General features: G+C 55.3%; 1 protein-coding gene across 9 annotated transcripts in view; it reads left to right on the forward strand.

The window, feature by feature from the left end:
• The window catches only part of ZMAT5 (zinc finger matrin-type 5), a 31,828-nt gene that overhangs the window by 13,055 nt on the left and 2,634 nt on the right, over positions 1-16,139 (forward strand). For 7 of the 9 annotated variants that reach the window (XM_003905400.5, XM_017945207.3, XM_021921439.2 and 4 more), the window contains 4 exons: positions 2,681-2,833; positions 8,748-8,810; positions 10,825-10,905; positions 11,607-11,718. In XM_003905400.5, coding sequence (XP_003905449.1) covers positions 2,707-2,833; positions 8,748-8,810; positions 10,825-10,905; positions 11,607-11,718 — 383 coding nt within the window. In that variant the 5' untranslated portion in view covers positions 2,681-2,706. Of the gene's footprint in view, positions 1-494; positions 603-2,366; positions 2,575-2,680; positions 2,834-8,747; positions 8,811-10,824; positions 10,906-11,606; positions 11,719-16,139 lie in introns of those variants that run through there. The other 2 variants (XM_017945214.3, XM_031656378.1) reach the window with 2 other exon arrangements.

Raw genomic sequence — 16,139 nt, forward strand, 5'->3', positions numbered from 1 at the left:
TAAGTAGGCTGCAGAGCCACCGTTCTGTTCCAGTCTGTCAGAGAACCACCCTCCCCGTCCCCTCCCTTCCCCATTACTCTCCGGCGCCAGCAGCTTCTTGGAGCTTCATGCTTTCTGAATGGCTTGGTTTAGCACTCGGCCGTTAAACGTTCATCTCTTACAATTTCAATCCAATTCCTATAAGTTTATTGGCAAGACGGGGTGTATTAGAGCTGCCAAATTTAATATATCAAGTGTGCGTGTCTGGGACACGGTCTCTCTGCAGTAATGGGAGAAGAGAGGTTTTATATGTTTTCATTTTGAATGACTGGCTATTCCTGATCCCATTACAGCCCCTGACTTAATGGTTGCTGTCCCTGTCTGCTGCAAGAGTGGCTTTCTCCATCAACCTGCTTGGCTGCTGGGACTGTCTCTGCGTCTGTCCGCAGTCTCCTCCTCCTGAGCTGTGTTCCCCCATCAGTCCACTGTGGTGATCAGGTCCTGGGAGTCTGGGGCTTTGGCTGCTAGCCCCAATAGCTACCTTGTGACCTGGGGGAGATCATTTCTCTTCCTCACCTGGGCCTCAGGAACCTGTTCTGTGAAGTGAGGGGTCTGACCACAGGGTGAGCAGTTGGTCTGGGCTCAGCCTTGGCAGATCCCCCTTGGCGGCCCCAAGTGGACCCATCTGTCCTCCTGTCTTGCGGCACCAAACTCACGGACCCAAGGGCTGGCCGCGAGAGTCATTGAATTGCCACCCACCTTGGGCTGCAGATCTCCTGGGTCAGGAGTGGTGGCTGTGATCACCATGGCTGAGGGGTCTTAAGACCCCAAAATGTTTTCATTTCCCTCTGTGACTGGATTCGGATCTGCCACCTGATAATTTAGTGATCTCCTTGGGAAGCTGTCAGCATTCACTGCGTGAGCCCTCTGGCTTCTCTAAGCCTTGAACTGGCTGTGGAAGAGAGGACACCCGGCAGTGTGACGTTAGGAGACTTGGTTTGCCTTCTGCTTATCAGGAGGAATCACACCGCCTCCCTGAACCTCAGTTTTCCCAAAGGGAAAACGGGAATTGATTCATTTAACAAGTACTTCGATGCCTAGTCTGTAGTGTGCACTATTTTAGGTGCTGGGGCTCCAGCAGTAAACAAAACACAAACCTGCCCTCATGGGTTTATATTCTTACTGGGGGAGAAAGACAATAAACATAACAAGTAACTTATTGCATGAAGGGTGTATTAGTCCCTTCCCACATTGCTATAAGGAAATACCGGAGACTAGGTAATTTACAAAGGAAAGAGGTTTAAGTGACTCACAGTTCCGCATGGCTGGAAAGGCCTCAGGAAACTTATAATCATGGCAGGAGGGAAAGGAGAGACAGGCACCTTCTTCACAAGGCAGCAGGAGAGAGAAGTGCTGAGCAAAGCGGGAAGAGCCCCTTATAAAAGCAGCAGATCCTGTGAGAACTCTTCACTGTCACGAGAACAGCATGGGGGAAACCACCCCCATGTCAGTTACCTCCACCTGGTCTCTCCCTTGACACGTGGGGATTATTGGGATTACAATTCAAGATGAGATTTGGGTGGGGATACAAAGCCTAACGGTATCAAAGGGTGATACATGCTATGAGGGAAAATAAAGCAGAGAGTGGAGGAAGTTAAGTGGAAGATTCTGCCATCTTGAATGAAGTAGCATTGGAGGAAAGATGGAAGGGGTCAAGAGGGGGAAGTGAGGCGGGTGTTTGCAGGAGGGCACACCCATCCTTGGGGAGCCTCGGGTGCAAAGGCCAGGAGGTGGCCATGTGCCTGGCATGTGTGAGGAGCAAAGGGGAGGCTGATGTGTCCTCTATGTTGCAAATGTGGAGGTCAGAGGTATGGTAGGGGGTGGGGTAGTGGCTCACACCTGTAATCCCAGCACTTTGGGAGGCCAAGGCGGGAGGACACTTGAGCCCAGGAGACCAGCCTCTGCAACATACCGGGACCCCATCTCTACAAAAAAATTGTTTTTTTAAGTTAGGCATGATGACACGCACCTGTAGTCCCAGCTACTCGAGAGGCTGAGGCGGGAGGATCACTTGAGCCCAGAAGGTTAAAGCTACAGTAAGCCGTGGTCGCACCACTGCACTCCACCCTGGGTGACAGAGCGAGACTCTGTCTCAAACATAGAAAACCCTATGTGGTAGGAGACAAGGGAGGCCAGCCACAGGGTGTAAGGTGGCAGTCCTTCAGCTTACTTACATGTTAGAATTACGTGATAGACTTTAAACAATACCAAATAGCAGCCAGGCACAGTGGCTTATGCCTGTAATCCCAGCAGTTTGAGAGGCTGAGACAGGAAGATTGCTTGAACCCAGGTGGTCGGGGCTGCAGTGAGCTGTGTTTGCACTACTGCACTCCAGCCTGGGTGACAGAGCAAGACCCTCTCAAAAAAACAAAAACGAAAACAAACAAAAACAGTGCCCAGGTCTCACCCACTGAGGTTCTGCTTTAACTGGTCTGAGTTGCAGGCTGGGCATCAGAATGGTTAACAGATCCCTCTGGCATGAGGCCTCTTAGGCCATACTCATCAGCCTGACACTCCTAATGGGGCGGGGTGCATGTGAGTAAAGCCTGGGCTCAGGCCTGGTCCTCAGGAAGGATTCGGGGGGCTGGTGAGGGGTGTGTTTTCTCCAGTGGTCTGATCTGAGCTCTTTGTGGCTTCCCAGGCAGCAAACACCTGCTCTGAGTGGCCATGGGGAAGCGATACTTCTGTGACTACTGCGACCGCTCCTTCCAGGACAACCTCCACAACCGCAAGAAGCACCTGAACGGGCTGCAGCACCTCAAGGCCAAGAAGGTCTGGTACGACATGTTCCGAGGTGGGTGCCGCTGGCTGGGGGCCGGGCTCCTGGAGCCCTGCTCTCTGATCTTTCTTATTTTCAAAGACCCCCGTGTGTCAGTGACAGTCTGGGTCTGGGCTCTTTGAGGATCAAAAGAGAGGGAGGCCTGGGCCACTGGACCCTCAAAAGAGCAGGCTGGTAGATGAGCTCTTTCCCCAGCAACCCTGACTGAAGGCTCTGTGCTCCAGGCACCTGCCAGGCTCTGTGGACAGGAAGAAGGCCCTAGAAGGAGGTGATGTTTGAGCCAACAGCTGAAATAGGGGAAAGCCAGCCACGTGGTTCTGGGTGGAGGGTGTGCAGAGAAGCAGGCAGCCCTGAGTCCAGCACCAGGGCTCTGGGAGCAGGAGGGAGAGGGTGTGGCTGGGCGGAGCAGGCCAGGGGAGAATGGTAGGGCTCAAGCTGGCTCTGGGACAGGGATCTTCCAAGCCTGTGGAGGCCGTTGTAAGCAGGGGGTGGAGAGGGGGTCCCTGTTCCAAAGGCAGAGAGCAGCCTTTGAAGGGCTTTAGCTGCCGTGCCCAGACCTACCTTGACAGCGCAGACTGCTTCGTAGGGAGCAGTTGAGTGCGGTCAGTGGCAGTTGAATGACTGGCTGCAGGCACGGGTGAATAACCCAGTTGCAGAAGGGGGCAGGCTCTTCTGAGAAAGGCCTCTCAGCGCGGGAACAGTTGGGGTGAATGAGCTAAGGTCAGAAGTGCCTAGCACAGGGCCTGTTTCCCGGGAGGTGCCCAGAGCGGGGAGTTGTGCTATTGCATGGCTGTGATTGGACGTTCACCCTGAGGCACAGCCAGGGAGGGTCCAGAGCATGACTGGCAGGAGCCAGGTTGAGAGGTGAGGGCACTTAGTGGTGGGCCGAGGGTGGCCCAAGAGCTCCTGGAATGAGCCAGAGTGGGGCCAATGCCCTGTAGGTTGGTGAGCAGGATTCTGGGATAGGGCCTCTGAAGAAGGAACCAAATCCAGCAGCCAAGAAGGGAGGAGAAGTGGAGAGAGAGTTCTCTGGTTGGGGCTAGGTGTGGTGGCTTTCACCTGTAATCCTAGCACTTTAGGACACTGAAGTGGGAGATTGTTTGAGCCCAGGAGTTCAAGAGCAGCCTGGGCAACCCTGTGAGACCCTGTCTCAAAAAAAAGAGGCCTGAAACTGAGAGTTCACGAACAGGGAATGAGCATGGGTCGAGTGCCTGCTACATGCCGGGTGCTTTTCATAGTTCGCCATTTGCTTTTCTGAGTAACTCTCTAGGGCAGTGATTCTTAACTCTGGCTGCAGGTTAGGATCATCTGGAGACCTTTAGGTTAAAACCACTGATTCCCCGACCCCATCCACTCCCCAGAGGTAGGTCTGGGGACTAGACATGGTGTTTCTAAAGGCTTCCCAGACTCTCCGCATTTCACATGAGGGAGCTGAGGCTCAGAGGTTCAAGTGAGGGGGTGGCCAGACCGCTCAGCAGGCCAGGCGTGGCTGTGGTTGGAAAGCCATAGGAAAATTCATGGGCAGTGGGGTCTCCTAGGTCCCTAGGAGGCCTCTAACCCTGGTGTTACGCTAAGGCTCTCTCTGTTGTGCAGATCCATTGTGGGCTGTGATCTGGAGGGAGCTGGGCCAAGATCACCTAGTCCCAGATTCTCAGCTGTGAACAGCTGGATCCTGGGATCCAGGGCTGATTGGCAGAGGTCCCTGTGTCACTTATAGAAAAGATGAAGCAGCAGGCGACAGGAGTTCCCCAGGGCTCCTGCGTTCTCAGCGTCCTCACATCCCCAACACATTCAGTCCTTAGAACAGCTCTGTAAGAGGCTGGGCAGGCCAGGCCAGGCACCCCCCGTTACAGGTGATGACTTCAAAATCCAGAGCAGGCCAGGAGCAGTGGCTCACACCTGTAATCCCAGCACTTTGGGAGGCCGAGATGGGAGGATCGCTTGAGTCCAGAAGTTCAAGACCAGCCTGGGCAACATGGTGAAACCCCATCTCTACTGAAAATAAAAAAATTTGGCCAGACTCCGTGGCTCACACCTGTAATCCCAGCACTTTGGGAGGCTGAAGTGGGTGGATCACCTGAGGTCAGGTTGGCCTGGCCAACCTGGCAAAACCCTGTCTCTACTAAAAATATAAACATTAGCCGGGTGTGGTGGTAGGTTCCTGTAATCCCAGCTACTTGGGAGGCTAAGGCAGGAGAATTGCTTGAACCTGGGAGGTGGAGCTTGCAGTGAACTGAGATCACATCACTGTACTCCAGCCTGGGCAAGAGAGCAAGACTCCATCTCTAAATAATAAAAAATAAAAACAAAAATAAAAAAATTAGCCAGGCGTGGTGGCCCATTCCTGTGGTCCCAGTTGCTCAGGAGGCTGAGGTAGGAGGATCACTTGACCCCAAGAGGTAGAGGCTGCAGTGAGCCGAGATCGTACCACTGCACTCCAGCCTCGGCAACAGAGTGGGACCCTGTTTTAAAAAAAATAGTAATAAATGAAATAAAACCCAGAGCAGTGGGTTCCCTCGCCTTGGGTCCCCAGCTACTAGGGGCCGAGCTGGCACATGGCGTCTTTCCACTTCCTCGGGAGGCTGCCCCAGGGCTTCTGCTCACCCTGAGCAACCGCAGGAACTTGAAGATATGCTGTGTGACTGAACTTGACTTCAGCTCTGCTCCCAGCTTCGCGGCCTGGGGCACATCCCTTAGCCCTCAGAGGGGCTGATGATCTATCTGCCGTGGTCAGGTGCAGGGCACCAGTCCCCAGGTGTCACTCACTAACACTGTGGCTCTCATTTTGTCATGTGTAAAACAGCTACAACAGTCCCCACCTCCCAGGGCTATGACAGGGGCTCAGTAACCTCCTGGTGACCGCATGGCACATAAGGGCTTACTAAGTAAGTACAGTGCCTGTGGGTCCTCAAAAGGATTCCCTCCAGCCTTCATCTCACGGCTCATTCATTCAGCGTATCCTCGGCTCCCTGCAGGCTCTGAAGATTCAAAGGTGGATAAAATAGGGCCCCTCTCCTTAGCAAGCTTGTGCCCAATGACGATGGTGTGTTCTGGGCAAAGGCCCTGTCCTGCCGGCCTCTCCCTCCCAGCTGCAGCCACCCTGGCCACTGCATCTGCTGGGCATAAGCTGTCCCCTCTGCAGACATGCCCTTCCTGCTGTCCTCCCTGCCCCAAGCCAGGCCCCCCCACCTCAGAACTCAAGTCAGGCAGCAAATCCTCAGGGACATCCTCCCCGACCCCTAGAACGGGTCAGGTCATTTGGCTACACACTAGATGTTTACCCCGCTTACATCCATGGGGATTAGTGTGACTGTTGGACCAGAAGGAAGGACTAGCTCCGACTTGTTCTCCACTTAAATCCTCAGCCTGGCGTGGTGCCTGGCACACAGGACGTGCTCAGTGAATGTTTGGCAGATGAATGTCTAAGTGAATGAGCAAAGAAACATGGGGCACCAGGGGCAGCTGTTAATTCTGGGAGATGAAGCAAGAAGGACCCATAGGGTCAGATCACGAGGGGCCTTGAATACCCATTGCAAGAGCATGGGCTTCCTCGTGCAGGGCCTGGGCCAGGGATTCTCAACCTTGAGTACGCTTCAGAGTCACTGAGGAGATTTAAACGATTCTGATGCCCTCCCTTTCAATGAATTAAAGCAGAACCTGGGAGGGCTGGGGCTGGGTGTCCATGTACTTTAAAAACTGCCTGGTGATTCTGATGTGTGGCTGGGGTCGGGAACTACTGAGCAGACGCAGGCAGCCTGGAATACTCCCATGCCAAGCCACCTGGAAGAGCCCCTTGTCCAGGACTCAGGCTCAGCCCTGCTGCCAGCCTCAGCCGTGACAGCCTCAGGGGGGTCCAGGGCAATGTCCACATGCCCTCCACTAGCCTACCCCCTCAGGGAAGGGCGGGCAGTGGTGTCTGTAGCACCAGCTGGGTGCGCTGAGTCTGACAAGCCCAGCACTGACAGATGGACCCTCCCCACCCTGCTGGTCCCCCTGGCATGAGTTCTCTGATAACCAACCCCCTATCCCAGCAAACCACACCCTCACAGCCACCACCTGCCCTTGGCAAATCACTTCCCCTGTCTGAACCTCCATTTTCCCCTTTGCAAAATTGGGATGTTTGCGCTGTTCAGAGGGTTTGTGAGGAAAAAATGAAGAATTGCTACCATTTGCTGTGTACCCACCCCGTCTTGGCCGCATACCTGGAGAACATGGTGCTAAGGCCACTGCTCGCCCCAGAGGCAGACCTGGTCACTTTCCTAGTGATTCTCTTGTGCCACCAGGGTTGGGAACCATGGGCCTCCTCTGCAGAGCACTCGCCATTCATTATCTGATGACATTTTCATAGCAGCCCTGCCAGGTGGGAACTGTCCTCCCATTTGACATATGGGGAAACTGAGACTTGGCGATTATGCAGCTTGCACGTGATCATATGTTGTTAGGATTAGAGCTCAGGTTTCCTGGACTCTGAAGCCTGTGGTGTTTCCTTGGCCTCTAGAAAAGGTGATGGGTGAATGTCCAGCCCAGGCCTGGCTGCTCCCCTCCCCTGGGGTGGATATAAGGGCTCCTGAGCCAGGGTACCACCCTCAGGTACCCTACTTCCTTACAGATTTTGACTGATTAATAGCTTGCCTATCAAGAAGCAAATTTAAAACCATAACTATATGATGAAAGTAAAGATAGGCTGGGCACGGTGGCCCATGCCTGTAATCCCAGCACTTTGGGAGGCCAAGTGGGGAGGATCACTTGAGCCCAGGAGTTTGACACCAGCCTGGGTAACATGGCAAAACCCCATCTCTACAAAAAATTAAAAAATTAGCCAGGCGTGGTGGCGGCCACCTGTAGTCCCAGCTACTTGGGAGGCTGGGAGGGAAGGATCACCTGAGTCCAGGAAGGTCGAGGCTGCAGGGAGCTGAGATTGTGCCGCTGCACTCCAGCCTGGGTGACAGAGTGAGATCTTGTCTCAAAAAAAGAAAAGAAAAATAGGAAAAATCAGAGGAAACTAGGGTTAAGGTTAGGATCAGAGTGATTGCCGATGCTACAGAATGACTGTCGGAAGTCCTGTCCAGGGCGGTGACTGGTCTGGCCCTGAGCACCCTACAGCTGGTGGAAGGAGGGAAGACAGAAGCCAGGGATTGCAGTCTTGCCTGTGGAGCAATGCCTGGATCCTGGGATTAGCCGATGGGCTTCCTGGGCACTAGGATTTATTTAAATTTTTTTACCATTTTATTTTGAAATAATCATAGCTTCACAGGAAGTTGCAAAGATAATAATGAGACGTTCCATAGGGCCAGGATTTTTTTAAAGTATTATACCTCCAGGCTGGGCCCAGTGGCTCACACCTGTATTCCCAGCACTTTTGGAGGCCAAAATGGGAGGATCATGTGAGCCCAGGAGTTCAAGACCAGCCTGGGCAACATAATGAGACACAGCTCTACAAAAAGATAGAAAATATTAGCCAGGCGTGCTGGTGCAGAGCTGTAGTCCTACCTACTTGGGAGGCTGAGACCGGAGAAGGATCGCTTGAGCCCAGGAGGCAATGGCTGCAGTGAGCCATGATTGCACCACTGCACTCCAGCCTGGGTGACCGAGCGAGACCCTGTCTCTAAAAAACAAAAAACCCGAAGTCCCCAGACTCCTCAGGTGACTCCCTCGTGCCAAGTTGAGAACCTCTGGCATGAAACCTGGTCCTTGCCTTTGGCCAGTCCTGCGTGGGGTGGGAGGGGTTGAGGTCACCTGCAGCTTGGATCCATCTGCCCAGGACTCCCACTTGTGGTCATCTCTTGCTTCCACTCCTCCGCGGATAGGAAACTCTTCTTTTCTGCGCAGCTGTGTCGGGCTAGAGAGTCCATGTCCCTGTGGCTTCCACCTCCCGCCTCCCTTGGTAGAGCCTGAACCGTCTGAATCCTGTCCCTCTCTTCTCTCGCAGATGCAGCTGCCATCTTGCTGGATGAGCAGAACAAGCGGCCCTGCAGGAAGTTTCTACTGACAGGTAAAGTGCTCTGCACAGCTCAGGTCCCTGCGGGGACCTGCGATGTCCAACCTGGCCCACTTGGACCTCTGCAGAGTGTCTTCCCCGACCCGGGCCACCATCCCAAGCCCACTTTGCAGCGGTGGTTCCAGCTGACTGGCCAGTCAGGGCCTTCCCAGGTGTTGTGTCTTAGGACCTCCTAGAGACTGGTCCTCAGCTCTTCAGATCTAGAATGTGATTGTATCAGCTCACCTAGAACAAGCAAGCCGTGGGAGATTACAAGTAAATCCAAGAGACACTTACAGGTGGAATAGACTTGTTGATTAAGTTAGCCTGGGAGCCTGGCCTCCTTCCCAGCAGGCAGAACTTCAGAGAGTAACAGGGTTGATGATCTGAGGAAGTTCGGGATCAGAACCAAGGATGCTAGGTGTGGATTTGACTGCTCAATACTTAGCTACTAGAGATGCATATAGGTCAGAGAGATAAAGTGCCAAGCATGGTGGCTCACGCTTGTAATCCTAGTACTTGGGAGGCTGAGGTAGGAGGAATGCTTGAGGCCAGAAGTTTGGAGACCAGCCTGGGCAACATAGCAAGACCCCATCTCTACCAAAAAAAAATTTTGTTTTAATTAGCTGGGCGTGGTAGCACACATTGATAGTCCCAGCTACTAGGGAGGTTGAGGCGGGAGAATCTCTTGAGCCCAGGAGTTCAAGGCTGCAGTGAGCTGTGATTGCACCACTGCACTCTCGCCTGGGCAACAGAGTGAGGACCCTGTCTCTTTTAAAAAAAGAGAGAACAGGCCGGGCGCGGTGGCTCAAGCCTGTAATCCCAGCACTTTGGGAGGCCGAGACGGGCGGATCACAAGGTCAGGAGATCGAGACCATCCTGGCGAACACGGTGAAACCCCGTCTCTACTAAAAATACATAAAAAACTAGCCGGGGGAGGTGGCGGGCGCCTGTAGTCCCAGCTACTCGGGAGGCTGAGGCAGGAGAATGGAGTAAACCCGGGAGGCGGAGCTTGCAGTGAGCTGAGATCCGGCCACTGCACTCCAGCCTGGGCTACAGAGCGAGACTCCGTCTCAAAAAAAAAAAAAAAAAAAAAAAAAAAAAAGAGAGAACAAGAGATAAAAACCTCAGTAAGTGAATGAACCAAAGACACATAAAAATAAGGGTAGGAAAAATAAGATAAAACCAAGAGAATAGTCTCCTCCATGCATGCTCTTGAGGTCCTGTGTATTCTCTAAGGGTTTGACTCTGAGCTTCCTGGCAGCCGTGGCAAAGAGGAAAACTATGATGATTCATATGGTTTGTAAGGGAGCTTAGCACTGGGGAGAGGTGCTTCAGCTGAACTAGGGAAACTGGGTGAATGTCCAAGCTCCCCTAGGATGGGCACCAAGCCTGCAGATCAGGGGCTTCGCCACGGACTTTGCCTTGATGTGAGTATGTCACTGGTAGGTTACACTGGCTTGAGACACCTCCAGCCTCTCAGTATCTCGACATACATTTTGGTCTCCTTGGTTGAGAGAGGGGAAGCCACCCCAGATTTCGGTGCCTCCTTGGCAAGGCTGCCACTGAAGCCTTTCTAAGGAGCAGTCCAACTGCTCCGGTGAGCCAGGTAGGCAGGCAGAATACTAGGCTGGGCATAGCACGTGCTGTGGCTTGGAGTGGAGAAAGGAAGCATGGCCCTTTCAGGAACCCATATGTAGTTCACTGAGGCAGGGCTGGGAGGGCTGGTGACAGAGAGGCTGCAGAGGCTTGCGAGGCCCACTTGTGACAGGCTTCAGTTGGAAGTGATCCCCAGCACCGGGGGCAGCTGGAGAAGGGTTGTGAGCATGTGGCATGATGGGTGAGAGGTTGCTCTGACTGCTGAGTGGGCAGGGCCAAAGAGATTCCATTTTCTGTCCAGGATCAGGGTTGCTACTCTTTAGGCCCTGAAGTCCTGACCCTAAGATTCTGGGGCCCCTCACCAGGGCACCCCTCAGCCCCCATGGGGAGCCCCTCCCGAGCAGCGAGTAACTCTGTTTTCCTGCTGCAGGCCAGTGCGACTTTGGCTCCAACTGCAGATTTTCCCACATGTCAGAGCGAGACCTGCAGGAGCTGAGCATCCAGGTGGAGGGTACGTCTCGGGATGCCCTGGGTTAAGCGGGAGTGGGGTGCTAGGGCACGTGGTCTCTGAGACCGGGGAAGCTGGCCTGTGCCTCCCCATCTCCCCGTCATTGGTAGCCAAGGGCTGCCCAGGGTGACGGGGAGCCCTGAGCCCCCGGTTTGGGCCAGGTGTCAGGAACAGCCTCAGCATGAGTGGAGAAGGCAGGCCTGTGTACCCTGACAGGGAGCCCGCGTGGCTTCCTGCCCGGGAGCCCTGAAGGTGCACCTCAGCCCCACCTGGACCCTGTGGCCAGCTCAGCAGTCACTGGCAGATACACCCCATCCCTCCCTCAATCAGGCAGCATACCCAGTCTCCACGTGGCACCAAGCAGACCTCTTACGACAGTCTGGGAACAAGGAGTTTAGGAACACACCTTCCCTGCCTTCTGGAGTCTCACAGCCTGGTGATTCCAGGGAGGGGCAAGTTCAGCCTCCATGGAAGCTGACATCTCGCCTTTGGGAAGTTCACTCCTCTAGTTGGAGCGAGGCTGAGTGCTGGGCCCTCGTGGACAGAGGGCCTGGAGAAGTGGTCCAGGGGCATCTTCCTGGAAGGTTGCTGCAACTTCCCAGAGCTTGCTCAGGGCCTACCGGTTGCTTCTGCTTTGTGGGAGGGTAGGGTTCCGGCAGGCAGGCGTGTACCCCTCACTTGCCTTTGTCTCCCTGTCCCCACAGAGGAGAGGCGAGCCAGGGAGTGGCTGCTAGATGCTCCCGAGCTCCCCGAGGGCCATCTGGAGGACTGGCTGGAGAAGAGAGCCAAGCGGCTGAGCTCAGCCCCAAGCAGCAGGTACAGGTCCCCAGGGTTCCCTCCCCCTGTGCCCTCGGGGGCAACACCCCAGCCCGCCTGCCCCTTCCTGAGGCTCAGGAATCTCCATGAACTGCCCAGGCCCAGGGGCCAAATAAAGATGCCTCCACAGAGCTCTCCGAGGGGCCACATTGGGTGCTCTCGGGGCGCCAGGCCCTGGCCAGAGACTAAAGGGTGTTTGAAGGAGCCTCTCCCGAGGCTGGGCTCCTGTTGGAGTCTGTGCTGGCTGGAGGGGAGGCAGGCGGCTGAGCTGATTGGCTGCACGTCACCAAGTCCATTGCCAGAGGGAGGGGCCTGGGCTGTGGCCACCATGCACTGCTACCCCTAGGGCCTTGCAGAAGGGAAAACAGGCTCACGAGAGGGGTATGACTTGCCCGAGGGCACACAGCTAGGAAAATGTAGAGCCAGGATTGTACAGGGTGTGATGACAAGGTCCTGGTCCCACTGTCTTTCTAAGGAAGGGGGTCTGGTGATGGCTCCAGCCCTCGGGACACTCACAAGTTAAAGGGGAGCTGCTGGGTCGGGGTCCTTGGGGTGTGTGCTTCGTGCTGTCCCTGGTCCTCCTCTTTGAGGGAAAGGACTCAGGTGATATTCACATCAGCAGAATGGGACACAGGGCAGGCAGGGGCATTGCGGCCAAAACCAAAGCCTGAGCTCCTGGGCTCTTCCTCCAGGGACTGAAGCGGGGAGGGGAGGAAAAGGGGATAAAGCTGCACCCAGGAGCCACGTGTGACTTTGACACATTTTCCCATCCTGGCCACCTTACTTTCCGTATCTTGCAACAGGGCTTCAGACCTGACAACCTCTGTGGTGTGGCTTCGCAGGACGGTGGCCTGGCCCGGTCTGGCCCAAGGGGGCCTGGCCAGTCTGTGGGGTGAGGCCTTCCCTCAGGGCTCTGCCAAAAGGTGAAGGCCAAACTTCTTGCCTTCTCTGTGCCCCAGTGAAAGAGACTGTGAGGGTGTTTTCTTTCTTTCTTTCTTTTTTTCTTTTTTTTTTTTGAGATGGAGTCTTGCTCCATTGCCCAGGCTGGAGTATAGTGGCATGATCTCAGCTCACTGCAACCTCTGCCTCCCGGGTTCAAGCGATTCTCCCGCCTCAGCCTCCCGAGTAGCTGGGATTACAGGCACCCACCATCATGCCCGACTGATTTTCGTATTTTTGTAGAGACAGGGTTTTACCATGTTGGCCAGCCTGGTCTTGAACTCCTGACCTCAGGTGATCCGCCCACCTTGGCCTCCCGAAGTGCTGGGATTACAGGCATGAGCCACCACACCTGCCCCCACCTTTTTTTTTTTTTTTTTTTTTTTTTTGAGATGGAGTCTTGCTCTGTCGCCCAGGCTGGAGTGCAGTGGCATGATCTCAGCTCACTGCAATCTCCGCCTCCTGGGTTCAAACATTTCTCACGCCGCAGCCTCCCAAGTAGCTGGGAATACAGGTGCACACCGCCATGCCCAGCTAATTTTTGTATTTTCAGTAGAGACGAAGTTTCTCCGTGTTGGCCAGGTTGGTCTCGAACTCCTGACCTCAGGTGATCCACCTGCCTCAGCCTCTCAAAGTGCTGGGATTACAGGCATGAGCCACTGCACCCGGCCAGTAAAGGTGTTTTAAAACTAACTTTCTTTTTTTTTTTTTTTTTTTTTTGAGACGGAGTCTTGCTCTGTCGCCCGGGCTGGAGTGCAGTGGCCAGATCTCGGCTCACTGCAAGCTCCGCCTCCCGGGTTCACGCCATTCTCCTGCCTCAGCCTCCCGAGTAGCTGGGACTACAGGCACCCGCCACCTCGCCCGGCTAGTTTTTTGTAATTTTTAGTAGAGACGGGGTTTCACCGTGTTAGCCAGGATGGTCTCGATCTCCTGACCTCGTGATCCGCCCGTCTCGGCCTCCCAAAGTGCTGGGATTACAGGCTTGAGCCACCGCGCCCGGCCTAAAACTAACTTTCTCTTTTACTTTTATTTTAAATCTGTGTTCAGTTTTTGTCTCCCCACCTTAAAAGTATATATGATACACACATGACTCAAACGTTGGAGTGTGACATTCTCTCCTCCTGGTCCTATCTGAAGGGTCCTGTCTAAAGGGGTTCTATCCTGTCTTTGGGCATATGAGTACCTCCCTTGGGACTGGCTGCTATCCAGGGATCCACATCCTACACCCCAGACTCCTTCAGCCCATGTACGAGAGGTTTGGGCTGGTTGGAGGCTGCCCAGAAAACTCTGGCCCTGTGCCGCTCCTTGGACAGGGCCCCCTGTGGGTCCCATCCTCACTCTGCCACCTGCTAACCGGGTTACACCAGCCCCTCGCCTCCCTGCTCTGGCTCCATGGTGTCCTCTGCCGGGAGCGAGTCACAGAGGCCTGGCTGTCTCTTGGGGCTGTGACAAGGTTTCATGGAGTGCCTGTGGCTGGAGTGAGCGCCAATGGGTGGGGTAGAGATGGGGTGTCCGAGAGTCCTTGCCTGGGTTCCAGACAGATGCATCCCTGCGCCGACACAAGGCACTGTGAATCTGAGACTCGGGCGACTAGGGGACAAGATGGGGAAACTGAGGCTGAATGACTGGCTCCAGTCACAGGTTGAAGTGGCAACCATATGAGAATTGAGTTTGGTGCTTACGGTGTTCCCAGTGTTTGGGGCATTCAGGGAGATTGGCACCCCCATTTTGCAGCTGAGGAATTTTAACCTCTCCAGGAGGTGGGGCCATCCTGATCACATGCGCCCTGCTGCCCTTGGCCCTCACTTGAGAGAGAGCTATGTCTCTGCTCTGTGTCCGGACCCCAGACTGCCTCTGACATGAAGTTCAGGGCTGGCCCAGGGCTCCGTGCAGCTGTGGGTAGTGGCAGTGGCAGTGGCAGCAGCAGGCTGCCTGGATGGCAGTGACTGTTTTGGAAATGGGGTCTGCAACTGGGGCCCACCTCGGCTCTAGGGGGTCTGAGCCCTGTGCTCTGGGCCATTCTCCCTCTGGCCACCCAGCCTGGCCCCTTCCAGGGGATCTGCCACCTGACTTCCTCCAGCCTCCTGAGGGCTTGGGGCCAAAATGAATTATTCTCTAGGCAGAGCAGGCCTGTCCAGCCTTGAGAAAAAGGGGCTGTGGGAAGGGAGGTGACCGTTTATTCCTGCTTTTGCCATTGCTGCCTTGGGCATCCATAACCGTCTCCGGGCAGGCTGGTCTCCTGAAGCCTCGCAGCCTTTCCCTGGGCCCCGGGCTTTGAGCCCCTCCGCTGCATCCACGCCCCCTACCCTCCTTGATGGGAGGGGGTGGATTCCAGTCCCAGCCCTCCGCAAGGCTACCTCACTTTCTTCCTGGCTCCCTCTCCGGCCTGGAGGCAGTGCTGCAGGAACAGCGTTCTTCCTCCGCCCTGGCTCTCTTGGGGGCTACAGCGGCCCCTCCCTGTCCCTCTGCTCCCACAGGGTATCCTCCACACAGCAGCCCTGATGCAGCCTGGCCCCACTTCCTCCACCTCTGCCTCCACAGGCCCATTTGCAGGGCTGGGGCTGGGGCGGGGGGACCCTCCCTGCTGCCTCCACAGCCGGTGGGATCGCATTCTCACCTCTTGCCTCTGGCCTGACTGTTGGTCCCACTGGACACTCGGCAGCTTCTTAGATGTGGCATCATTTGTGATTTTGGGGCATCTTGTGCACGCTATTTTCTTGCCTGAAACTGCCTCCCACCTCTCTGCCTGGCAGAGTCAGACTTGTCCTGGAAGCTCTAGCTGAGACTTCACCCCTCCCAGCCCCCGCTTCTCCCGCATGGCCTGGGCAGACTTGGGGGGCCCAGGACAGGTTGACTGCATGAATGAGCATTTAGGCTGCTGTCTGGGCTTTCCCCGGGTGTTAATGCTGTGAGCCTCGAGCCTCTTGCGGGGCCTAGTCTGGAAGCCTGGGGGCCCCCCTTTTCCTCTCAGGGTATCTGCTTCCTCCCCCAGGGTACAGGGCACAGAGGGCTGCCCACCCCACCTGGGGAAACCGAGACCTGCAGGCTCCAACCCCCGCTGGCTGAGCCGAGCCTCCCCAGTGAGCCAGGCTAGCCCTCCTTGTAAATGTGGGGAAGCAGAGGGTCCACGAAGCCCCAGCCTGGTGGCATTGGCCTTATCCCCCTCCGCAGACTGACCCTGAGGGAGCTGTCAAGAGCAGCAGCGGCCTCAGACACACAGACTAATCCCCCGGCGAGCCAGGCCTGGCCCTGCTGCCCACTGTTGGCTCTTCAGATTGTGACTCTATCCCTCTTAATCTCTCCTTTGCACCCCTCTCTGGGCGGGCGCTGCCATCCTGGCCCATCCTCCTCCCTCGACTCTATTTCCTCTGATTAGGACCGAGGCTGGGGAAATGCAAGAGAGTGGCTCCTGTCCTCACGCACAGGACAAACAGGTCACTAGAGAAGATACGAGCAGAGTTGTGCCAGACACGCACCTCAAT

The sequence above is a fragment of the Papio anubis genome, chromosome 16 (assembly GCF_008728515.1).
Source record: "Papio anubis isolate 15944 chromosome 16, Panubis1.0, whole genome shotgun sequence".
Taxonomy (NCBI): Eukaryota; Metazoa; Chordata; class Mammalia; order Primates; family Cercopithecidae; genus Papio; species Papio anubis.